Below are 26,571 nucleotides of genomic sequence, written 5' to 3' on the forward strand. Positions count from 1 at the left end.
AAGTTTCAGACCATGGTTCAACGCTTGTTGTAAATTTTGATAATGAATTACATATCTAACTTTAGAATTAAAATTGGGGATTAATTTTGAAACTTTAGATCCCTCTGGTTGAACGGACTCTGGGCAAAAGGGTAATTCGTTGTGTAAATCATGTAAATGCTCCGGATACTCTAAATCGACTTCAAAAACATAACCTATATTAGAATTTTTATCGATATTCATAAAATTTAAGTTTGAAATTTCTTCTTCTGTTAGCCACGTAAAGTTACCTGTTGGTAGATATTGCGACATGGCTGCACCATATAAATTGGTAGCATCCAAGTACATAATGTAGGAAGTAGGTTTGGAAGCGTCGTATATAGACATAAATTTGTTATTCGCGATAGCTTTTCTAACACTACATTGACTGACACCGCCGCGAATCCCGTGTTTAAAGAAATGTATCATGTCTAGATCTGTCAATAATTTCAGCTCGATAGATGTAGTTTTTAAAGCCGCGTCAAAGGACAGAGATGGTGCGGTGAAGTATTGACAAGGATCTAGACCGTATGTTTGTAGACACACCTCTCTAAAATTCTCAAAAACATCAGTTAATAATAGTACGTCGGATTTTAAATATATTCTGAATATTCGCCTAAAGTTTGACATTTAAATAAATTCCATACGTTCAATGCACGCTCGTAATCTCCTTGTTTGATGGCTTCTTTTCTAAGTTCGTTATAGAAGCCATCAATGGGTGGAAGCTTGGTATCGTCTAATTTGGAAAAGGAATCTACGTATGAATATGGGAAAACACCCTTCATACGAATAACCTTAAATTCTTCTTCGTTAGGGAAATACTTCCTAACTTCGCGACACTGTTGAGACGTTAAATTTTGACTTAGTTTATCTAGACTTGATGCCATGAATCGAAAACTGTCCAAAAATCTTAATTTTAAAAATATCTTTTGTTGTCGCTTTTCCTGATCGTTGTCATCCCCCACCATAATATATTTTGTAAAAGAAATATATCTTTCTTTGTTTTGGGGGATGACGTCCAATCGTTCTTCCTCCACAAATTCTTTTATAAAAAGATGGCTGTCAAAATTGGACATGTTATGGAAGAACACAGGAATAAAATTAGGTACTTTAAAATTTAGGTTACAAACAGAGTGAGCCGCACCTCGAGATTTTCCTGTTAGATGACAGTGGTCCCTTACTCTTTCATCTTCTACATTAAATGGTCTTTCGCAAATATGACAGTGTGTCATCTGATAAAACTCGGCTTCTTGTACGCTACTGAGAGGAGACATGGATACAATATTTTTCATAAATCGATTGTAGATTGATTTACAATCAGTCTCTAACCAATCTATGAAAACTTTATGTGCATCAGGTCCCCTAAAAGTCTTGAAAATCGACTGAGAATTATCAAAATCGCATTTAATGTAATAGGCAAAAGAATAAGGAACGTGTTGGTGTGTTTCACCGTATAGGAAATTTCAGGATCCAACTCGTTTTGCTCTGTTTGTATAGGTTCCAAAATAGTTTCAAAATCAGCGTATACAACAAAAGGTACTTTTAATTTTCGTTCGAAATTCGTAAATTTAAGGATATTCTCGGGAATATTTTCACCATATTTATTTTTCTTTAAATTATCCGAAGGAGTTTCAACTACAACGTGACCACAATCGTATTTTTGATGATTTTCTAATTTAATATCTGAAGAAAAATAAACCAAGCAACCATCGCATAAGAATTTTGAATGTTGTTTGCCTGAAAGTTGTTTGGAGATTAGGCGAGACATATTTCTTATTAAACAGTAATGATTATTGCCAGAATCATCACTGATTAATAACAAATTCACACGTCTATCTGTCTTATGAGATCTAGTAAAATACAAAGGACCCACAACTTCAATAATATTCCTATCATGTTTATAACCCTTCTCGAGTCCATAAACATTAATAGAAATATTATTGAGTTGTTCGAATTTTGACACCTGTTTCAAAGATATCGGAAAATCTATACCTGTCACATCCAATTCCTGCTCAAATGGATGATAATTCTGGACTCGGTTGGCGTTCTGAGTTCGGGGAACTGGGTGAAGGGCGGCTAAAACCGACCATACAAAACATTTCTGGTCAGTGTTTTGTATGTTCAATACAGCTTTTTTCGCTTCTATTTCCTTCGGTAATGGTATGTAAGATGAGGCTTTTAGTGGGTTGATTTTATTTACCCTTACATCTACGTGAAGGAGTTGCTGAAGAGTCCAACCTAATGTACACGAAAAAATAATTAGTATGGTGAAAATCAGAAAAAATTATATACTTACCACTATCTTTTTCATTGAACTCCTGGAATCTCCGCTTAATGATAGTGGTGAACTGATCAAACAACTCCTCCAAATCGGTGCCCTGACTTGCTCCCCTGAACCTAGAGCCAAAGGACTTGGTCTCCTCTACCTCCTTTGTCTGCAGGAGGAAACGACCGAAAAGCTCCATACCGACTTTCACATTGCCAAATCTTTCGATTTGGCACCTTACCAACGCAATAATTTTTTCGCGGAGATTAGCTAAAAAATCATTAACGCTGATAGGATCTTTTTTTCGATAAAAAGTCGGTATGTAGCAATTCGGTTTTTGTAAGAAGGTATTAACTAAGTAAACACCTCCTCCTGCATTACCAAGTGTTCTAAAAAAAAATATACGTTTTAATTTAAAAGGTGTATAAAAAAATAATAATAACTTACCGTTATTGAAACCAAGTCTAGCTCTCTTTGGCACCGAAGACTCTGGCTCTACCTGATTGACTAAAAGAAAAAAAAAATATTTAATATAAAATAGATGCTTTCTGTTAAAAAATAATAGAAATATATGCTAAATAGTTAATTAGTTTTAAATAATTGAAAAAAGTTAAAAAATAATAGTTGAATATGTTAAAAATAATTAAATAGTTAGTTTAAAAATAATGGAAAAAAAAGTTAAAAAATAATAGTTGAATATGTTAAAAAATAATTAAATAGTTAATTAGTTTAAAAATAATGGAAAAAAAATATAATTACTTACTGTTAGTGGCAGAGCTCGTCCTTTTTAGGGAGGTCTTCTCTAAATTTTTTGGTTCAGGCTGATTGACTAAAATAGAAAAACCATTTAATATAAAATAAAAAATAAAATAAAAACTCACCATTAGGGGCTCCTTTACAAATCTTCATATGCCTGCCTAAACTATCACTTCTGCTAAAGGATTTCAAACATTTTTGGCACATATCTAAAATAAAAAAGCATTTTTTAAAGCCAGAACATAAAATAAAAATATTTACTTACGTTTACTAAGGCTAGCACCCTCGTCCACGCTGGTTTGGGGCGTGGCAGTTTGGATTTCATTGGCTAAAAAAATAGAAAAAACATTTAATATTGCACAATATAAAAAATAAAATAAAAAACTCACCATTACAAGTCTTCGCATGTCTTGTCAAATTCCTTTTATAGGAAAACAATTCCCCACAAGTGCTGCACAGAAACATTTTTTTTTTATTTTTCACAGTGAAACGACTAATTTCGACGAGAGGCAAGTAGAGACTGACGTGAATTGCGAGTTGTTTGCTGGTACAATGCTAGGCCGGAAACGGAAACGGAAACCGCAATCTAGAAAAACAAACGCGTGATATCATAGTCGTCATACCGGAAGCTGCAAAGTCCGATTAAAAATAATACCGACCGCAAACTCCGATAAGGAATAAATGTTGCACAATGTATTTTTCACCAAGTTTGATTTATTTTATTTTACTTAAATATTCATCACAATGATTCATCTTCTAGAAAAACAAAAGCATGACATCATGAGAGGAAGCCGTAAAGATTGAAGTATTAGATCATTTTACTGTAAACCATTGTCTTGTTCACATCGCTCTCATCATATCGTTATGGATAAATCAAGTTTGATTTATTTTTACCGTTTAAATAAATATTATTATTATTTATGAATACCCAAAAGGCATTATTAATTAAAACTCAATCGTCAAACGTTAAAATTATCATCTGTGTTAAAACATGGAAAGATTTTTTTTTTGGAATATATACCGGGTGTGAAAAAACAATCTATGATGTAAAGCGTTTGTTTTTCATTAACACCTTGTATATAATAGGTATGACGTAAGACAGGTTTGACGTTTGACGTTTGATAGATGACGTAAGACAGGTTTGACGTTTGACATTTGACAGATGACGTAAGACAGGCTTGACATTTGACGTTTGACAGATGACGTTTGACAGGTGCCCCTCCTCCTCGCGATTTGACGTTTGACGTTTGACATTTGACAGATGACGTAAGACAGGTTTGACGTTTGACATATGACGTTTGACGTTTGACAGATGACAGGTTTGACGTTTGACGTTTGACAGATGACAAGTTTGACGTTTGACGTTTGACATATGACGTTTGACAGCTCCCCTCCTCCTCGCGCCTGCGCTGTACCCCCACTCCTCGCGCATGCGCTGTACCCCCACTCCTCGCGCATGCGCTGTGCGCTCTGCTCCACTGCTCCACTGATGGTGAAACCCCCTTCTACCTCTACTAACAGACCTGTTCAGTTTTTTTTCAAACCCGTTCAAAGCTGTTCAAAAGCGGTTCAAAGCAGTTCAAACCCGTTTATTCTTGTTTATTAGCCTATTTTACATGTTCCTAGTTGATTTACGCGCATGCGCTGTGCGCTCTGCTCCTGCTCCTGATGCAGAATCGGCCTTCTACCCCTACTGATCACTTAAGTGATTGCTACTTTTGCATAGTGATCAGGATACAACAAGAAAAACAAACATAAAATAGAATACCCTAGTACTGTCAGCTCTACGCCCTGTACCCCATTCAGCTGAAATTTAGGGTCAGTTTTTCAAGAATTATTCTCTTTAGAAACACAAGAATATGAATCAGGTGGAGATGGAAGTGACTCCAACGATGAAGATTTTAAAGTGTACGATGATTTTAATCTATTTGATCAGATCTCACCTTATTTCCCTTTGTCTACCCATTTTTAACGTAAAGGGAGGTATGCGTAGCTTAAAAACTGTACGTGATAGAGAAAAACTGTGAATATTTTTGAATTTAAAAACCAAAATTAATTAAAAACAAGTCACAAATCCAAGTCAACAAAATTGCTGTTTCCCAATGTCATAAATGAACATGGTAACGAGATCATCGTCAAAGATGCGTTAACTTTAAATAAAAATAATTCAATTACGCTCTAGGTAAACTATCAATTTAATTAATTAGTTTACCTAACAATCTCGAGATCTTATAAAAAAACAAATCTACTGTCGTCTCGTGCAAAAGCTTATTAAAGGTTCATAAAGAATATTTAAGATCTTTATTGGTTCGTTTGGAGTATTCCAAAAATGAAATAACATTAATAGAGGGAGACACAATCAACGAGACACATCAAATACTCCATGGAAGATCATAAACGAAACATTTGCATTTTGATCCGAAAAAGAAACCAAAGACCATCAAAACGCAATAGACCTTAATCCAAATAGTTGGGCGATTTTGTTTCCTCAATTTAGCTTTTGCATTTTCAGATGCAGAAGTAGAACGGGTTTTCAGTGCTATGAATATTATAAAATCCAAACTAGGAATTAAAATGAGAGAAAAGATGGTAGATGCAATTTTAACTATTCGCACAGGGCCTAAAAATGGAGAGAAAAAAATGGCATCCCTATGATTTGTTTGACAAAGTCATTAATATAGTTGGAACTATAAAAAAATATAGTGAACCTTCAACATCAACTGCTACGGAAGTACGGAAATTGATGATGACATTGACATGGAATTTTAAAATTAGTTTTTTCTAAAATTTAATAAAAATTATAGACGACATAGAGTGATTTATCATATTTGTTTTTCTGTTTGGCGAGAAAAAAAAACGGTTTTTGACGGGAATCTTAAGTACACTTAACGGAATTTAAAATTTATTGCTGACAACACTGACTTTATCAGTCCACACCTAACGCAACCATTTTCGTAAGCCGTCAGCTGAAATCGATATAAGTTTAAAGCTATTTAAAATAAAGTTTATTTATTAGAAAATAAATTTGTGCAAAAGCCTTGCAAATCAGTTTGATGACTTTGTGGCTTTTTCATGCTTAAAAGAATTATGAGTTGGTGACGATCCAGTAACTGGCAGTGTCTAAAGAAATGATGCCATGTCCAGATATGATATCGTCTTATGGAGGCAGGCTATATCTGAAGAAATTTAGTGTATTGAGGGCAAGAGGGAGAGATTGAGATTTTTCTTAAAAGACGTAAACACTGGTTAAGAGAATCCCTTTTCTGTGAAAAGTTAAGAGGCCTGTTCAGTGACCATTATATTCGAAAAAAGGGGCGTAAAACTACGAGAAAATGACGGCTGAAATTCATTGAAAATTTGGGAATATCTTAGAGACATGATAATCTTCATCGCTATGTCGTCAAAATTTTGGAAAATTTAGATTTTTTTTTATTTTTGAAAAAAAAATTTTGTGCACAAAAATATTTTTTTAGTGACATTGTTTGAAGTATTTAATGGAAAATCAGCCCGCTAGATTTACCATTTTCCTTGAACTTTTTTTATAAAATTCATCCACTACTTATTAGCGGCAAATTGTCAAATTGGTTTACATTTAAAGATGCTACAGCAAAGTGGCAAGAAATTACTCAAATATTAAATAGTATTCCTGGGCCAACGAAAGACTGGAAGAACTGGAGGAAGGTATGCGTACGATTATAATAAACCTATTCCTATTAAATAAATAATAATGTTTTTATTTTTATAGACATGGCAGGATTTACGTTAGAGAACAAAAATAAAGAAAAGCGAACTGAAAAAACAGTATGGCGGGGGACCTCCTCTAGTTAGTGAATTAACACCTTCAGAACAGTCAATTCTATACATAGTTAAAGTTGTTTCTATCGAAGGACTTAACGTATTAGAATCACCCGCAAACTTTAACTTTGAAAACACAGAGGACATTATAAATGATAGCTTGCTCACTAATAATGAAAACTTTACGGAAGAGATTTTAGTAAATCAAGATTCAAAAGGTTCTCGTCGTCGTCTAAGTCCGTACGTCGCGTACGATGTGTAGTGGCTCTGGTTCTGGCTCTAAGGACCTGACGCCGCACGCACCGGCCGCAAAAGGTTCTACCCCTCGTTTTACCCTGAATCATACTGGAACAAATAATGACTAAAATACCTCTTCAACAAGTGGTAGGAAAGTTCCCAAAAGGTCTAAAATGTCAAATGAAGTGGTGGTAAATAACTTTAATACATTGTATAAACAAAAAACTAAAGTAAAAGAAGAGCTACTAGTTTTAGAAGTATAGTCTAAGAACTACAACAAAAAAATTGAACTTTTAACAAGCATAGCAGTGGCCAAAGAGCAATCTGCATCTTCGTTAGACAAAATTGCAGAGTCCCTGACTTCAACTAATTAAATTTTTCAATGTAAATAGTTTTTTTTCTTTAATATTTGTACCTTTGTATGTTAAAAATGTTTATTTCAGTTTGATGATTTATGGTTGTTTAAATAAAACATTCAAAATTTGTTTTTAACCAAATATATCTATTCAAAATCAAAACAAAAAAAAACACAGCAAGTTAACAAAAATAGGACAAACAGTAATGATGCTATTTTACCAACTTTATTTTATAACAGATGTCTGATGGGGCAAAAAAAGCCACTGCGGATCGTAAATCAAGGTATTGGTTTGTGACACTACATTCTGTGTCTAAACACGTTATGAATTAAATTTTGCCTTGCTGCACGACCCATAACAAGATCTTCATTTATTCTTGCAACAGAATTTTCTGCCAAATTTTCAGAAATATTATCTTGTTGCAATATATCTAAAAATAAAAAAAATAAAGCTGAAGAAGAAAAATGAACCATAACAATTATTACCGTAATTTCCAAAATCAAATTCCTCGTCTCCATCGTCTTCTGGTTCAGGTATGTTATGTTCAATACATAAATTGTGTAAAAATGCACAAGAATTTATAATTTTGCATACTGTTACAGGGTCATAATGTAATGTAATGTAAAACGAGTGTAATTAATATTCTCCTTCACTAGTTGATAAAATAATTAGAAAACGTAGGTATAGGTTAATGATTTCTGAAAATTCGACTTTTCAAGTGGAGAAAGATACGTCAAAATATTTGTCAATACCGGTTGATAGACAGTTATCCCGTGGTCTAAAAGGAATTTTTAAGAATGTCAATTATAAACTTGTGTATAGTGCTAGTAATAATGCGGAATTAATGCGATTTAAATCCCGCAAATTTCCTTAGTTTTCGATGGCGTTCTTTTTATACGAGATAATAACGATCTTATACGACTTCCGGTTATACCAGAAGTAGATCTCAACTTGCTTATTTTAAATAGAATACCCCATATATTATTACACTTTTGGATTCTACGCCAGATTCTAGGTAAATTTCGTGTAATATGTATATCCTATAATAAGTCTAAGCGTTTGACATATTTAAATTTATATGTCAAAAATGATGTTTGCAATCCTTTATTATTTAATTTGGTATAGTGTCATAAGAAAAAAAAATATAAAAAAAATAAAAATAAAAATGTAAAAGAATAGAAAGAGAGAAAGGTAACTTAAACTATTATATCAAATTATTTACTCATACAAAAAGCTCTAAAAGGGATATTTACAGATATAAAAAGCTATGAAAGGGTGTCAAAATATCAAAAATTTTTTTCTCCTATGACAACAGAAAAACTATAATTTATATTATAGCTGTGTTAAATTAAATAAAACTATGTTACGGTGAGATAAATCAAAAGATAAAGAAAAGAGACAGCAACAAACTAATAGTTATTATTTAATTATTTAACTTTTACTCCTCGAACAGGTCAATGCCCAAATCGGTAGCTTCTATGGAGAGTAGGGGGGGTTATAACTAAATGTGTCTAAATTAAATATAAATAAGCGCCACCCACTTTCTGGACCCTAAGAGTAAAAGTGATGTTTCTGAAAGAAAGTGGGAAACAAAATACTAAATAAAACAATAGGAAAATCACTTAACTCATTTAATTAAGAAGGTTCATCAGCAATTACGGTAAAATGTAAAACTCTAAATATTGTATGTATGGCTTAAGACGGGGAAATCAATTGTTAATATATCGAATGAAGTTACAGAAATATTCTAACTACCATATCAAATAAAACTATTTAAATTTTATACTGAAATAAACATAATAACTCACTACATTTATACTAAGGCAAATAATGAAAAGTAATTAACTACAAAACAGTACAGCTCAAAAAGTATCAGCAGTACATAAGTGGTAACTTGAACAAAAGTGTCTAAACTCGAAACGATTAAATCGATATCATAAATCTCAAAATAGTTATATAACAAACGCTATAAATTACTAAAACGGAAATACGTACTCGCGATACTTACTAGTAAGTTCACAGATCGAGCCGCAAGTAAAAAGTCTAAAGAAGTTAAACTACAACTATCTTAAATACGCAAAAATAATTAAACTCAATAAACGATTAATAAGACTGTTCGGCGGAAATAACTCAAAACAGTAAAATGAAATGAAATGGGTACTTATCAGGACATTCCAGAATCTCGGTGGTCGGTGACTCAGATGGTTGCTGACTTTTTTGACTGCTTATGGAGACGGCGGACGGCGGACGGTGAGCTGGCTTCAATATCCCATGGTGGTCGGTCTCAGGAGGTCTTCTGGATCAAATGAGCTAGGTGATGAGGTGATGGTTAGCTCAGAACCACATGGTGAACACGGACGGGTGACGTCTTATTCAAAGGATGACGTAGGGACCTCATGACAAGAAGAAACGGCAGCAACGGCAACGAATAATAGATCCAGCAGTACAAAAGGTAAAATGGAGATCAAATCCAAAATTAAATGGAGATAAAAACGAAGTTAAACTAAATTAAATGTAAATCCAAATTAAATTAAATCCAACTAAATTAAATCCAAATTAAATTAAATCCAAATTAAATTAAATGTAAATCCAAATTAAATTAAATCCAAATTAAATTAAACGGCCTGAAAAAGAAGTTCAAAATTACCTTCAAGAAAAACCACAAAATGGCGTAAAACATACCTGAGATGTCATGTGGCCATTCATTAACTCTTTTCTTCAAATTCATAGGGTTCAAATAATTGGATAAATCGGAAAACTTCCACTTGAATAGTGCAAACGGCAAACTATTCACTAAATAATTATTTACCAGAATTTGCTATAGAACATATATCAGCACAAGGCTTGATCCCAAAACGTGTCTACACACAAAGACGGATCGTTCTAGAAGAAAGAATCATGAATGAACACCAGACAAAAAGGGCAGTAGAAAAAACACAGCAAATCAATGTTGCCAATAAACCAAATAACATACTCCCTAAGAGCAAAACATGATATACGTTAAATATAAAAAAAACAATAAATCAAAAGTATTGAAAGTAAACGGAAATCGAAGAAGAAATCGAAAGTACTACAGGAAAATAACATTACGCAACCAATATACAATGTAAACAATCAAAAAGTCACTATCATATATAAATGTCATATATAACTGTCAATCAAACCCTAATTCGGTAACTAATGCTAATATACTCGATATTTACGTTGCCGCAGAATAAGAAATTACAAAATAACCTCAAATATTATTCCGCTGTAAACACATCGCTCTCAAAACAGTACTCAAGCTAATTTTAATAAAATTACGATTTTGCAAGCCTTTAAGAGACTAAATATCAGCCACACATCGTAAGTAATATATTTAAAAGTACTTATTAATATTACTCTAAACGTTTTATTTACTTTTAGTTTATGATGTTCAACAATTGAATCTGCTACACTGATATCAACACTTGTTCGATTCAAAATCCATACTATAATCATGGGAAAAGCTATAGCATTTTTATAATATTGGTACATTCCAAGGAATTTGTTTAAAATATGATAATATAAACCAAATTTAACTTGTTAAAATAGAAGGCATCGTATTTAGCTTCGAAGAACTATAAAGCAGTACGAGACAGAGAAATTTACAGTCTTAGATCCTTTTTTTTTATGTTGTTAAAAGAAAAAAGTGTAATGCAACAGTAAATAAACATATTAGTAGTAGAAGCCGATTGTGCATCAGAGCAGGAGCAGAGCGCACATGCATGCGCGTAAATCAACTAGGAATGCCAAAATAGGCTAATAAACAAGAATAAACGGGTTTGAAACTGCTTGAACCGCTTTTGAACAAAGCTTTGAAACGGGTTTGAACAAAAAACCGAACAGGTCTGTTAAGTTTTTACGTTTAAAAAGCCGTCCAAAGCTGTTCGCGCGGTTCAAAGCAGTTCAAACCATTTATTCTTGCTTCACAGCCTATTTTACATGTTCCTAGTTGATTTACGCGCATGCGCTGTGCGCTCTGCTCCTGCTCCTGATGCAGAATCGGCCTTCTACCCCTACTGTGATCATTGGGTTCTCGCCAAATAATTGGTATACCAAACGGAAGTTTATTACGTGTTCCCTTCGTCCACATACGTAAATTCTCCGCACACTGCTGGCACACTTTGTGAGGGGCCCATGATTTATCTTGGTCATCAATTTGCACTTTAAAATAAGCAAAATAGGCTTGCCTGACAAATAATAATATCGTCTTCATCAGTGTAGTACATTAAGGTGTGCTTCTATTGGCGAAGTTTAGTGGAGATATTCTTACACTTAACCAAACAAAACCAAAACAAATATTACAAACACTATAAATTTTATGAAGAGAATAACATATTTTTAATATATTTTTTAAATTGCACAATAGGTTAATTTTTATAACATTCCTTCAACTGATTATATAATACAGCTGAATTATTCGAGGAATGATAGCTTAAATTGCGCTGACTTCGACTGCTACTAATTACCAATATTATTGTATTATTTACCGCACATACCGATTTAAAATTACCGAGTACTTGAAGCATGGCCACGTGTATATCAAGGCCATTGGAAATACCACCGTTGCATTGAAAACTCCACCGTAAAGCATCGCTGACCAGTCAACCACAAAAAGGGGGAGTAGAGGTAGAAGGCCGATTCTGCATCAGTGGAGCAGTGGAGCAGAGCGCACGGCGCATGCGCGAGGAGTGGGGGTACAGCGCATGCGCGAGGAGTGTGGGTACAGCGCAGGCGCGAGGAGGAGGAACACGGCGCAGGCGCGAGGAGGAGGGGGGCTGTCAAATGTCAAACGTCATATGTCAAACGTCAAACGTCAAACTTGTCATCTGTCAAACGTCAAACGTCATATGTCAAACGTCAAACTTGTCTTACGTCATCTGTCAAACGTCAAACGTCATATGTCAAACGTCAAACTTGTCTTACATCATCTGTCAAACCTGTCAAACGTCAAATGTCAAACCTGTCTTACGTCATCTGTCAAACCTGTCTTACGTCATATGTCAAACGTCAAACGTCAATCTGTCCTACGTCATATCTGTTATATACAAGGTGTTAATTAGCGATGGGAACTATCCAATGAATTAGACTATCGAATGGTTAATGAATGAGTGATTTCAACTATCGAATGGTTTTATTCGAATAAAATCATTCATTCATTTGTATACTAAAGCATATGTGACAACCTCGCTGTGCGACTAAATGGTTATCGTTGAGCCACGACTGTCGAATGCTTTTGATAAATGAAATTTAGTATTCGTTTGATTTTTGTATGCGTCAGTGCATTATTAGTTCTTCCAAATTTTTATAACTTCGCCTTATAAATACTGTGCTATTTTTGCGTTTATTAAAATATTTAAAATACTAAAATAGTAGTTTTTTTTTAATTGACGTTTGTGTGCCGTGTGCAGGTGGTCAAAATTTTTCCGAAAATTTGTGTGATTTTCCGTGGCCCGATCTTTCAATTATTTAATTTTATATGGTATATGGTCTATTTTTTAATGGGATATTTTGAGAAGTAGCAATTTTTAAGAGAGATGAGATGAACTTACAATTAATTTTAAAAATACATATTTGTATTTTAGATATTTTAATAATATGAATTAGTTGAACTTAATAATCATATTTAAGTAATGTGGTTAAGTAAATGGGGGGTTATCGAACTCAAACTATGGGGTCTGAAAATTAAATTGAAAGTTTTACACTTGCCAATTTAAAAAAAAGTTAACGATGTTTGTATTTTGTTTATGCTAATTCTCTTACATGTAGTTTTTTGCGAAGAAATATTTTATTTATTTTTTAAAGTAAATGCCAGTAAAAGTAAATATTACTTTTAAATAGTAATATAAAGTACCTAATATAAATAATTTTGATTTCTAATTTTTTATTTATATTTTCCTTCCATTACACTGCATGCTTAGAAAATTAATAAATATTTATATTTCATGATTTTAAAATTTGTTGTTAATATAACAAATTAGTTCTGTAATTATTATTATTTAATAAAGCAACGTTGCCACAAAAAAAATTAGAGACTATATTATTTTTAAATAGGATCTAATATAAATAATTTTGACATCTAATTTGTTGTTTATATTTTGCTACTACTTAAAAAAATGTTTATATTAAATGATTTTAAATTTTGTTGTTAATAGGTATAACAAATTATTACTGTTATTATTATTTATTAAACCAGTCTTTGCTTAAAAACATTAAAAATAATTTTCCTACATCCAAAATAACAAGTATTATTGCAGTGTAAGAACAGAATATTAATAAAAAAAATGCAGAATATATAGACATACTATCCCTAACTAACTAAAGCCAAACAATAATATTCTTTGCTAATATCAACTAATACCAAAATATGGCAACAGCGCCCTTCATAATGTATTTTTTGTGTAAATACTAGCACCTCAATAAAAAAAAATAATGTGTCCTTATCTATATCCCTGTCCTCCCTACAACAGGGGGACCCTTACCTACCCCAGAAACCTGATGCATGGGATATCCCAAATAAACCTGCACCATGCAAAAGGGTCTTCTGCCACAATCACAAGACTCTTTGAGAAAAACCAATATGTAATGGTATTAGCCCAGGAACCCTGGGTGTATCAGGGACAAATTAGAGGTTTGTCAGGAAAAAATTCAAAGGTAATATATGATAACAGGCAGGAATTTCCCTGAGCCTGTATTCTTATAAGAAAGGACATTAACTACACATGTGTTTCAGAATTTACAACCCCAGATCTTGTTCCTATCATGGTTCAGCTTAATATCGAGGATTGCAGTAAAAACATCGTGATTGCCTCTGCTTACTTTCCGGGTGACGGGGAGGCACCGCCTCCGGAGGTACTGGAGCTCGTGCGATTCTGCATCCAACGGCGACTACCTCTGCTATTGGATGTGACTCCAATACGCACAATGAGGTATGGGGAAGCACTAATACTAACACTAGAGGTGAGTGTTTACTAGAATTCCTCTTAGCATACAATGTTGAAGTTCTCAATATAGGGAACACCCCCACGTTTGTGACAAAAACGCGGGCGGAAGTATTAAATTTAACAATCGGGAGTGCTAGTGTAACTAGTTACGTGAAAGATTGGAGGGTTTCAACGGAACCTTCCCTATCAGATCACAGAATCATCGAGTTCAAATTAGGAGGAATCATACTCCAAACTGAAATTCGAAGGAATCCAAGAAAAACCGATTGGGAACTATACCACACCAATCTCGTAAACAACCTGGACCAAATAGATGCAGGTAGGGCTAGGAACCACCTGTATCTAGAATGGTACGCAAAGGAAGTCAGTGGTGCATATTGGATGCATATGAAGAAGGCTCCCACAAGTAAGGGCATGCTGTGCAACAAATCGGGGCCCTGGTGGAACAAAAAAGCTGGCCAATCTTAGATCGGAGGTCCGACTTTCAACAGAGTTTCTCAAACCCAGCGGCGAATGGCAGCTCTACGCCGAGAAATTAACTGAGTATAATAAGGAGATTAGAAGGCAAAGCGGTCTTCGACTTCGATGCTTTATGAAAACATCAGTTCAACTACTTATGCAGCTAGGGCTACAGAAAGCTATGGCCAAGAGAGTGGGCCCACTTCCCAACATGGCAATTTAAGAAAACTGACGGAAGTTAATGGAAGGAGATTAAAGAGAGCTAACCTCCTACTTCATACACATTCCCAGGTAGCATATCTATTGATACGCAAGTAGCTCCGACTGAACCCCACAATCCTTGCAGGGAAGACTGGGAGACGGCCAAGCTAGTAATAACAGAACAAAAACTGAAATGGGCTATTGACACCTTTCAGCCTTATAAAACAGCAGGAATAGATGGGATTTTTCCTGCCCTTCTAAAGAAGGGTCAGGAAATAGCTACACTCCATCTATTAAACATTACAAGAAGAGCGAAAGTCATCTTCATACCCAAAATAGGCAAAACTGACTGGGCTAGCCCCAAATCAGTTAGGCCTATTAGTCTCACATCGTTCATATTAAAAACGATGGAGAAAGTAGTAGACAACCATATTAGAGTAAATCATCTACAGGTTAAACCACTGCACGATAGTCAGCATGCATATAGAGCGGGCAGATCCACAGAAACTGCTCTGTACCAGTTAACTGAGCTAATACAGGCTAGCCTGGATAGCAAAGAAACAGCACTTTGTGTCTTGTTGGACATTGCAGGGGCGTTTGACAATATACCTCACAAGGTGGTCAAACGATCTCTTGAAACAAGAGGGGTGAACAGTACGATATTTCGCTGGTTTTGGGAAATGCTCTCAACACGAACAGCAGAGGCTGAGATAGGTACCAAAACTATAGTTGTTAAAACAACGCAAGGAACTCCACAAGGTGGAGTGACTTCCCCCCTACTGTGGAGCTTGGTAGTGGATGAACTACTGGAAGAATTAACTCTAGCGGGAATACACTGCATAGGGTACGCAGATGACATAGTCATCATTGCACGGGGAAACATGAAGGCACCCTGTATGATATTATCCAAAGAGGACTCCGCATCGCAGAGAGATGGTGCAAGACTGTCGGGCTGAGTATTAACTCAGATAAAACCGCAGTAGTGCCATTCACCAGAAAGCGAAGTTTGAAAAACTTGAAAGGAATCCATCTAGATGAAAAGGAAATACTGCCATCACAGGAAGTGAAATATCTGGGAACAACCCTGGATAGTAAACTTCTCTGGAACAGGCATATTAAGAACATTACTAGCAAAGATACAAAGGCTCTCATAATATGCAGAAAACTGGTGGGAAATAGGTGGGGCTACGCTCCTAACATTCTGCGCTGGATGTATACCATGATAGTAAGACCCATGATTACCTATGGAGCAGTTGCTTGATATACAAAACTAGAGCAACGTACAGCAAGGCCTGTGCAAAGTACAGAGACTGGCTTATATCTGCATCACAGGTACCATGAGAACACGTCCAACAGCAGGAGACAATGGAGGTCATTTTAGACCTTACACCACTGCATATTGTCGTCGGTAGTTATGCCAATGCGACAATGATTAGAATGGCCATTGACGGTAACAGTACTGGGAGAATTTTCAGGTCCCGGGGCTTGGAACACCCTCAAAAAGAAACTCCACTTCTCCAACTCCCAGTGTATGACAGACCAAGAATTTACAACTTTGAGAAACACCTCACTGTAGTATTGATAATAAAAAGGATGGGAAGGAAGAAAAGCTTACTCAGCATATAAAACACCATACCAAACGTGGTATACTGATGCTTCCAAAACCAAAGCAGGGACAGGGATAGGGGTATTTGGGCCGAAAACCAAATACTTCGAACCAATGGGCACCTACCCCAGTATCCTTCAGGCAGAAATTTACTCTATCGAAAGATGCGTACAATTTATCTTAGATAGGAACTATCGAAAACAGGAAATTGCCATCCTATCCGATAGTCAAGCAGCACTAAACGCGATCGACTCAGTAACCATCAATTCGATATTGGTCAAAGAATGCCTAGAGAAGCTCAACAACTTAGGCAAAGAAAATAAAGTCCTCCTAATCTGGGTGCCTGCTAACCAAGGGATAAAAAGCAATGAAAAAGCAAATGATCTAGCTAGGAAAGGAGCGACTGCACTAACTGGACCAGAACCGTTCTGTTTTCCAAACTGGAACCAACTGAAAGCGGAACTGAAGAATCTGGAAGACTCTATCTGTAACTTGGAATGGGTATCCTCCAACGGGCTAAGACACTCGAAAAAGTTCCTCAGAACTTACGACCGAGAAAAATCAAAGGTTTTCCTTGATTTAAGTAAAAACAATCTTCGGATTGTCACGGGGTTTCTAATCTGTCTCCTCAACGAACACCTCAGGAGGTTGAAGCTGAGAAACAACGGCGAATGCAGATTCTGTGGGGAAGATAGGGAAACACCAGAACACCTTATCACTGAGTGCGCCGAGACGACGACCATTCGTGCCATGAACTTTGATACGGCTGATGTCGAGGATGGAGAGCTGGCCTCTGTGGAGCCGTCTCAGATACTGGCTTTTCTCAAAGCCCTGAGACTGTATGATGAGTTATAACTCGTTATAACTCAAGAAAGGGGAACACACAATAGATCTGTAAGGTCGCGGTGATTAACTCCCCTTCTAAACATTCTACATTCTACATCTATATCTGACTCCGCAAAAAATCAAAGATGCCGGCTTCTTTCATAGCATTGCCACCGACCGCTGTCGGGTTTCTCGGAAAGAAACCTACGTCGCCGGGCGACAACTAAAATTCAGTTAATATTTTATTATAATCGATCCTGACGAATAAATGAATGAATTTTATAAATGAATGGTTTTTGCTGCCGAATTACTAGAATACAATATTTCAAGGCAGATGACGGATCTATTCGATATTTTTTATTCGAATAGTTTTCAACGAATGTTTTCTTACTAACTATCGAATTATTCGAATGAATTGCAACTATCGAATGTTTCGATAGTATTCATTCGATAGTTCCCACTACTAGTGTTAATGAAAAACAAACGCTTTACATCATAGATTGTTTTTTCACACCCGGTATATATTCCAAAAAAAAATCTTTCCATGTTTTTTAACACAGATGATGATAATTTTGACGTTTGACGATTGAGTTTTAATTAATAATGCCTTTTGGGTATTCATAAATAATAATAATATTTATTTAAACGGTAAAAATAAATCAAACTTGGTTCAAAATCAATGATGAAAGAGAGAGCGATGTGAACAAGGCAATGGTTTACAGTAAAATGATCTAATACTTCAATCTTTACGGCTTCCTCTCATGATGTCATGCTTTTGTTTTTCTAGAAGATGAATTATTGTGATAAATATTTAAGTAAAATAAAATAAATCAAACTTGGTGAAAAATACATTGTGCAACATTTATTCCTTATCGGAGTTTGCGGTCGGTATTATTTTTAATCGGACTTTGCAGCTTCCGGTATGACGACTATGATATCACGCGTTTGTTTTTCTAGATTGCGGTTTCCGTTTCCGTTCCGGCCTAGCATTGTACCCAGCAAACAACTCGCAATTCACGTCAGTCTCTACTTGCCTCTCGTCGAAATTAGTCGTTTCACTGTGAAAAATAAAAAAAAAATGTTTCTGTGCAGCACTTGTGGGGAATTGTTTTCCTATAAAAGGAATTTGACAAGACATGCGAAGACTTGTAATGGTGAGTTTTTTATTTTATTTTTTATATTGTGCAATATTAAATGTTTTTTCTATTTTTTTAGCCAATGAAATCCAAACTGCCACGCCCCAAACCAGCGTGGACGAGGGTGCTAGCCTTAGTAAACGTAAGTAAATATTTTTATTTTATGTTCTGGCTTTAAAAAATGCTTTTTTATTTTAGATATGTGCCAAAAATGTTTGAAATCCTTTAGCAGAAGTGATAGTTTAGGCAGGCATATGAAGATTTGTAAAGGAGCCCCTAATGGTGAGTTTTTATTTTATTTTTTATTTTATATTAAATGGTTTTTCTATTTTAGTCAATCAGCCTGAACCAAAAAATTTAGAGAAGACCTCCCTGAAAAGAACAAGCTCTGCCACTAACAGTAAGTAATTATTTGTTTTTCATTACTTTTAAATTAATTAACTATTTAATTATTTTTTTTAACATATTTTTCTATTATTTTTTAACTTTTTCCATTATTTTTAAATTAATTAACTATTTAATTATTTTTTAACATATTTTTCTATTATTTTTTTAACTTTTTCCATTATTTTTAAATTAATTAACTATTTAATTATTTTTAATATATTCAACTATTATTTTTAACTTTTTTTCAATTATTTAAACTAATTAACTATTTAACATATATTTCTATTTTTTTTTTAACAGAAAGGATCTATTTTATATTAAATATTTTTTTTCTTTTATTTTAGTCAATCAGGCAGAGTCAGAGTCTTCGGTGCCAAAGAGAGCTAGACTTGGTTTCAATAACGGTAAGTTATTATTATTTTTTTATACACCTTTTAAATTAAAACGCATATTTTTTTTTTTAGAACACTTGGTAATGCAGGAGGAAGGTGTTTACTTAGTTAATACCTCTTACAAAAACCGAATTGCTACATACCGACTTTTATCGAAAAAAGATCCTATCAGCGTTAATGATTTTTTAGCTAATCTCCGCGAAAAAATTATTGCGTTGGTAAGGTGCCAAATCGAAAGATTTGGCAATGTGAAAGTCGGTATGGAGCTTTTCGGTCGTTTCCTCCTGCAGACAAAGGAGGTAGAGGAGACCAAGTCCTTTGGCTCTAGGTTCAGGGGAGCAAGTCAGGGCACCGATTTGGAGGAGTTGTTTGATCAGTTCACCACTATCATTAAGCGGAGATTCCAGGAGTTCAATGAAAAAGATAGTGGTAAGTATATAATTTTTTCTGATTTCACCATACTAATTATTTTTTCGTGTACATTAGGTTGGACTCTTCAGCAACTCCTTCACGTAGATGTAAGGGTAAATAAAATCAACCCACTAAAAGCCTCATCTTATATACCATTACCGAAGGAAATAGAAGCGAAAAGGGCTGTGTTGAACATACAAAACACTGACCAGAAAGTTTTGTATGGTCGGTTTTAGCCGCCCTTCACCCAGTTCCCCGAACTCAGAACGCCAACCGAGTCCAGAATTATCATCCATTTGAGCAGGAATTGGATGTGACAGGTATAGATTTTCCGATATCTTTGAAACAGGTGTCAAAATTCGAACAACTCAATAATATTTCTATTAATGTTTATGGACTCGAGAAGGGTTATAAACATGATAGGAATATTATTGAAGTTGTGGGTCCTTTGTATTTTACTAGATCTCATAAGACAGATAGACGTGTGAATTTGTTATTAATCAGTGATGATTCTGGCAATAATCATTACTGTTTAATAAGAAATATGTCTCGCCTAATCTCCAAACAACTTTCAGGCAAACAACATTCAAAATTCTTATGCGATGGTTGCTTGGTTTATTTTTCTTCAGATATTAAATTAGAAAATCATCAAAAATACGATTGTGGTCACGTTGTAGTTGAAACTCCTTCGGATAATTTAAAGAAAAATAAATATGGTGAAAATATTCCCGAGAATATCCTTAAATTTACGAATTTCGAACGAAAATTAAAAGTACCTTTTGTTGTATACGCTGATTTTGAAACTATTTTGGAACCTATACAAACAGAGCAAAACGAGTTGGATCCTGAAATTTCCTATACGGTGAAAACACACCAACACGTTCCTTATTCTTTTGCCTATTACATTAAATGCGATTTTGATAATTCTCAGTCGATTTTCAAGACTTTTAGGGGACCTGATGCACATAAAGTTTTCATAGATTGGTTAGAGACTGATTGTAAATCAATCTACAATCGATTTATGAAAAATATTGTATCCATGTCTCCTCTCAGTAGCGTACAAGAAGCCGAGTTTTATCAGATGACACACTGTCATATTTGCGAAAGACCATTTAATGTAGAAGATGAAAGAGTAAGGGACCACTGTCATCTAACAGGAAAATATCGAGGTGCGGCTCACTCTGTTTGTAACCTAAATTTTAAAGTACCTAATTTTATTCCTGTGTTCTTCCATAACATGTCAAATTTTGACAGCCATCTTTTTATAAAAGAATTGGCTGTGGAGGAAGAACGATTGGACGTCATCCCCCAAAACAAAGAAAGATATATTTCTTTTACAAAATATATTATGGTGGGGGATGACAACGATCAGGAAAAGCGACAACAAAAGATATTTTTAAAATTAAGATTTTTGGACAGTTTTCGATTCATGGCATCAAGTCTAGATAAACTAAGTCAAAATTTAACGTCTCAACAGTGTCGCGAAGTTAGGAAGTATTTCCCTAACGAAGAAGAATTTAAGGTTATTCGTATGAAGGGTGTTTTCCCATATTCATACGTAGATTCCTTTTCCAAATTAGACGATACCAAGCTTCCACCCATTGATGGCTTCTATAACGAACTTAGAAAAGAAGCCATCAAACAAGGAGATTACGAGCGTGCATTGAACGTATGGAATTTATTTAAATGTCAAACTTTAGCGAATATTCAGATATATATTTAAAATCCGACGTACTATTATTAACTGATGTTTTTGAGAATTTTAGAGAGGTGTGTCTACAAACATACGGTCTAGATCCTTGTCAATACTTCACCGCACCATCTCTGTCCTTTGACGCGGCTTTAAAAACTACATCTATCGAGCTGAAATTATTGACAGATCTAGACATGATACATTTCTTTAAACACGGGATTCGCGGCGGTGTCAGTCAATGTAGTGTTAGAAAAGCTATCGCGAATAACAAATTTATGTCTATATACGACGCTTCCAAACCTACTTCCTACATTATGTACTTGGATGCTACCAATTTATATGGTGCAGCCATGTCGCAATATCTACCAACAGGTAACTTTACGTGGCTAACAGAAGAAGAAATTTCAAACTTAAATTTTATGAATATCGATAAAAATTCTAATATAGGTTATGTTTTTGAAGTCGATTTAGAGTATCCGGAGCATTTACATGATTTACACAACGAATTACCCTTTTGCCCAGAGTCCGTTCAACCAGAGGGATCTAAAGTTTCAAAATTAATCCCCAATTTTAATTCTAAAGTTAGATATGTAATTCATTATCAAAATTTACAACAAGCGTTGAACCATGGTCTGAAACTTGCCAAAATTCATCGCATTTTATCATTTAATCAATCTCCCTGGTTGAAAACCTACATTGATCTAAATACAGCAAAGCGTAATAACGCTGAAAATAAGTTTGAAAAAGATTTTTTCAAACTTATGAATAACGCTGTATTTGGAAAGACAATGGAGAACGTGGAGAAACGGGTAAATATTAAGTTAGTTACCCACTGGGAAAATATTGGTAGAAAGCTAGGGGCAGAAGCGTACATTTCCAAACCGCATTTTAAAGACTTGACGATTTTTAGCGAGAATTTAGTCGCAATACATATGGCTAAACAGAAAATCGTATATAATAAACCTATTTACGTAGGTTTTTCAATTTTGGAAATTTCCAAAACTATTATGTATGATTTTTTGTATAGTTATATTAAACCAAAGTACGGTAATAAAGCCTCACTGCTCTACACTGACACCGATTCTCTAATTTTACAAATTCAAACCGACAATTTTTATGATGACATGCGCGAAAATTTGGATAGATTCGATACGTCAAATTACTCGCAAAACAATCCACACGATATTCCTGTAAATTCGTCTGTGTTGGGCCGTATGAAGGAGAATATGCAGGAAAAAATTTTGTGGGAGTTTTTATGAATTGGTTAAAGCATATTGTGTAAATGTGGATGGTGAGTTAACGAAAAGGCCAAAGGCGTACTGACTACATCACCAAACAAGATATTAGTTTGGATGATTATAAAAACACGGTCGATGTAGCAGGTACGAAAATCTATCGCTCGATGAACACTTTCCGTTCACATTTACACAATATGTATGTAGAGCTAAAAAATAAGATAGTCTTATCCTACGCGGACGATAAGAGATTTCTTATTCCCAATTCCGAGTACACGCTCGCATGGGGCCATAAAGATCTAGGAAAATATAGGGATGAAATATCGGAAAATCTATAGGCTGAAACCAATGGCAGCTATTTTTTACTTCTATTTCCTTCGATATTTTATTTATTTTTTTATTTATTTATTTATTAAGATTTAGTTACTTTCATGTTTAAGAGGATGGGTTAATTTTATTTTTGTATTTTTAGTGTATTCTATTTAGAGTATTATATTGAATATATTTTAGCTTACTATATTTAACATATTTATATTGTATACAAATTTAAACGTTTTCTACTATGTCTACTGTTTGATTTAAGCTTTTCAATAGCTGCATTCAAATTTAGTAAGTTTTCCTAACACAAATAATTATTTTTATTATATATTTATTTTTACACCTGTATTTAACAGTACTGAAAAACATTTTCAATCTTTTATATTGTACAAGACTAATTTTATAAAAAAAAATATTTAGAGTATTCTAAATAAAACAATTTTTTTCATTTCACTGTGTATTTATTTTCCACATTTCTCTCATCTAGTAAATTATAAAAAATAGGTAAACAATATTTAAATAACAATATACAATCATCTTCCCAATCAATATAAGTTTTCCATTTCCTATCTTGAATTATCAGCACTTTCACTTCTTCTTCAAAAGCATGAGTTATGTTTAAATGCCCATCAATTTCTATAGATTTATCACACCAACCACTATTAACGTTTTCATCAACAAAGTCCAGAAACGTTGAAAAACCTTCATATGACATTTGAATCTTCTTCTTCTTCTTGTTTGTACTTTGGAAAACAATTTGCTTTTCTGTCAAGTTCTCGGAAATGTTTAATGCTACATTAATTATTGGTTCTAATACACTTGATTTATCCATAATGATTTGATGATGAGAGCGATGTGAACAAGACAATGGTTTACAGTAAAATGAGCTAATATTAATCTATGAGCTAATAAGTAAAAAAACAGGATATTAATAGATTTAAATTTATTGAGTTAACAGGTTTATAATATAATCATATAATACATGAGCATTATTTACAGTACAAGAATATATTTTAATCTTAAGTGATACTCATAATTATTACTGTATGATTGTTCTAATTTCGGCACAGGTCCAGAAGTAAATTCCAAGTTCACTATACAGGGTGGATCAAGATTCATTTCGTTGTATGTGCACAGCAGAAATTCCTTTTTAATAGATCCTTTAACGAAAACCATATCGACACCTTCCAATTCCTCCTGTATTATGTTATACATCGCCTTATAGGGTAAATACCCTGAATTATAAGGGATTCCATGAACATTGTGAAATATATAATTTATCGTCTTCTTATGGTGTATCGGCAGATGGTTGTAACAAATCTTCGGTTTAAACGTATAGGTTTTCATTTCTTTTCCATCGTATATGGATAATTCCTTAACCTCAAATTCGGGGATGGGAAATCCTTGTACGTCTATAACAACGAACTTCATCGTATCAATGTCTTGCAGCAACTGATTAAATTAGCGTTCTAACATGTCCTGATAAAGGTAAATATTCCATGACTCGATCGTATATGATGATACAAAATGCTCGGGTGTTTTCGGGGAAATTTTCCGAACTCTCAAATTCTAGCTTTACATCTATCACATTACTTTTCAGAGCCTCGTTTTGTTTTGAACAATCAATTACAAATAGGGCTCGACTGGCAAAAGCGGTAAAATCTAGCAAAGGTTCGCTATTGATCTTTCCCAAATACGATTTTTGAAAATCCGTATACATGGAATAGGCTTTAGTAAACTGTCTGGTTTTGAAATTTAAATCTAGGGATTCATATGGGTAGGCCTCGGAATTTAGATAAAGCTTGACATCTGTAATTTTCAAATTATCGAAATATGTGCCATCAGCTTTATAGTTATCTTTTCGATCTTCTTGGAAGAATACAACAACATATCTCGCTCGTTCAGATGCTGCCTTCACTGTCCATACATCTTTTCTCGCTTGTCGTAGAGCAGGTAGTTCATGAATTTCCCATTTCCTAAATCCAATAAATATCGGTTTGTCCTTGGAAATTGCTTCAAACAATTTTAATTTCACAGAATCGTTCGGATAGATATGTTTTACTCTTAACTCGATATTCAAAATGGTGATGTCTGCTTTCTTGTTTCCCTCTGAATTAACATAACAATTATCATCCTTTTTGGCACGTACAAGCTTTAATTTCTGCGTTCCCATAATAGCGCTAGTATAATCGGAGAAGACGTTCAATAGGAAATTCAATGGTATTAGGAGACTGAAATTATCTGTTTCTGGCTCATATGATTTCACAGCACCGCCAGGCCAATTCCATCCCGCCACATCAAGGGCAGTACTTTCATTTTGATTGAGACACAAGACTTTTAACGGTACTTATAAGCCCTGAATCTCGTACTTTATCGATTACTTTTCCATTCAATTCATACGTTATCGATTCAAATAGAAATGCTCCAACGTTATTTGTCAGGGAACATTTTCCTGTTTTCACAACTGTCGATACTTCTTCCAAAAATTTCGCCTCAATGTATAATTCAGCCTGGCTAATATCCATAAACACATCCTGCTGATTAATAACAATTTCTATCTCATCGCTGTTCTTAAATGATTTGGTGAATGGGTGATACGTATGCCATTCTTCTCGAGCAATGGATTCATCTACGTTGACCGGTTGGAATATTTGTAGTTTTTCTGATACGGAGTCCATATTTACTGATAATATGGTGAAGCTGAAGTATGCTCTTGGACGTGAGCGTCTGCTGTGGTGTACAAGTACTAACTGATTGATTGCTCTGTGAGCTGGTATTTAAATAGTAAGGTTTAAAAGTTAAACCCATTCTTTTTAAGCTCCAAACGTATAACAATGTCTTCACCTCTAAAGTTGACGGGTCTTGATTCCTGATCTAATATATCCAATGTAATGTTATCAATAAAATTTCTATTTACTGGGAGATAGATTAGATTCCTGGGTTCGATAATTATACTATAGCCAGGATCTACGCTTGGACTAAACTCGTACAGTGTATGAGATGGATTATTAATGTAATACGATCCAGATATGATATTGCACTCGGTACGTATTGTTACCACAGGAAAAATTTCCGCAGGTATATCTGATTTGTGCAATTTGTTGGCAGCTAAAACTTGCGGTGAAAATCCTAATATTTTTCCAATACTATCTTCAGGTTGAAAATCTATATCGTAGATACACTTTATTTCACACTTTAGTGTATTATTATTAGGGTGTACTTTATAACGGTTTTACTCTTTAGAACTTAAAGCTCTTTTTTGCAAATACTCTTCAATGTCGGTAATCTCGTAAGATCCTGTTGAAATTTCAATTATTTGCTTATACTGTCTACAGAATAATGAAACTTATTTCGACCTGGTTCGATATTCGGTATTGAATTCCAGGTACCGAGAGATATCAGAGCCAGAGAATAACTGTATCTAGAATCGAGTTCTGGCCGGAGGATTAATGTCCACGCTTAAAAACAGCGAACGACCTTTCAGTGTGAATGTCTGGTTACGACTGAGCGTGAAA

The 26,571-nt window shown here is 34.4% G+C and overlaps 4 protein-coding genes across 4 annotated transcripts; 1 reads left to right on the plus strand and 3 right to left on the minus strand.

The window, feature by feature from the left end:
* Nucleotides 1-1,351: 1,351 nt before the first annotated feature.
* LOC115879573 lies at nt 1,352-2,590 on the minus strand. The gene is made up of 2 exons (XM_030896468.1): nt 2,315-2,590; nt 1,352-2,256 (listed from the first exon to the last, which is right to left on the minus strand). Exons 1-2 carry the CDS (start codon nt 2,481-2,483, stop codon nt 1,352-1,354), a joined length of 1,074 nt encoding a protein of 357 aa, XP_030752328.1. The 5' UTR covers nt 2,484-2,590.
* Nucleotides 2,591-2,638: 48 nt separating this feature from the next.
* LOC115879574 (zinc finger protein 286A-like) lies at nt 2,639-3,583 on the minus strand. Its single transcript, XM_030896469.1, has 6 exons — nt 3,430-3,583; nt 3,306-3,368; nt 3,166-3,249; nt 3,048-3,113; nt 2,732-2,791; nt 2,639-2,673 (listed from the first exon to the last, which is right to left on the minus strand). The coding sequence occupies exons 1-6, from the start codon at nt 3,503-3,505 to the stop codon at nt 2,639-2,641; spliced, it is 384 nt and encodes a 127-aa protein (XP_030752329.1). The 5' UTR covers nt 3,506-3,583.
* A 14,890-nt stretch (nt 3,584-18,473) lies between these two features.
* Nucleotides 18,474-20,046, plus strand: LOC115879575. The gene is made up of 7 exons (XM_030896470.1): nt 18,474-18,638; nt 18,700-18,762; nt 18,819-18,902; nt 18,955-19,020; nt 19,352-19,411; nt 19,472-19,828; nt 19,886-20,046. Exons 1-7 carry the CDS (start codon nt 18,563-18,565, stop codon nt 20,044-20,046), a joined length of 867 nt encoding a protein of 288 aa, XP_030752330.1. The 5' UTR covers nt 18,474-18,562.
* Nucleotides 20,047-24,512: 4,466 nt separating this feature from the next.
* Nucleotides 24,513-25,229, minus strand: LOC115879576. The gene has a single exon (XM_030896471.1). It carries the CDS (start codon nt 25,227-25,229, stop codon nt 24,513-24,515), a length of 717 nt encoding a protein of 238 aa, XP_030752331.1.
* Nucleotides 25,230-26,571: the final 1,342 nt, after the last annotated feature.

This window comes from Sitophilus oryzae, unplaced genomic scaffold (genome assembly GCF_002938485.1).
Source record: "Sitophilus oryzae breed Bouriz unplaced genomic scaffold, Soryzae_2.0 scaffold_1582_pilon_pilon, whole genome shotgun sequence".
NCBI classification, from domain to species: domain Eukaryota; kingdom Metazoa; phylum Arthropoda; class Insecta; order Coleoptera; family Curculionidae; genus Sitophilus; species Sitophilus oryzae.

Bases quoted from the DNA above. Each gene is read 5' to 3' on its own strand.
- LOC115879575 (XM_030896470.1), top strand. From the start codon at position 18,563: ATGTTTCTGTGCAGCACTTGTGGGGAATTGTTTTCCTATAAAAGGAAT. The intron at 18,903-18,954 runs GTGAGTTTTTAT...TTTCTATTTTAG, and splicing joins TTGTAAAGGAGCCCCTAATG to TCAATCAGCCTGAACCAAAA. The intron at 19,412-19,471 runs GTAAGTTATTAT...TTTTTTTTTTAG, and splicing joins TAGACTTGGTTTCAATAACG to AACACTTGGTAATGCAGGAG.
- LOC115879573 (XM_030896468.1), bottom strand. From the start codon at position 2,483: ATGGAGCTTTTCGGTCGTTTCCTCCTGCAGACAAAGGAGGTAGAGGAG. The intron at 2,257-2,314 runs GTAAGTATATAA...CGTGTACATTAG, and splicing joins GTTCAATGAAAAAGATAGTG to GTTGGACTCTTCAGCAACTC.
- LOC115879576 (XM_030896471.1), bottom strand. From the start codon at position 25,229: ATGGGAACGCAGAAATTAAAGCTTGTACGTGCCAAAAAGGATGATAAT.
- LOC115879574 (XM_030896469.1), bottom strand. From the start codon at position 3,505: ATGTTTCTGTGCAGCACTTGTGGGGAATTGTTTTCCTATAAAAGGAAT. The intron at 3,369-3,429 runs GTGAGTTTTTTA...CTATTTTTTTAG, and splicing joins ACATGCGAAGACTTGTAATG to CCAATGAAATCCAAACTGCC. The intron at 2,674-2,731 runs GTAAGTTATTAT...ATTTTTTTTTAG, and splicing joins TAGACTTGGTTTCAATAACG to AACACTTGGTAATGCAGGAG.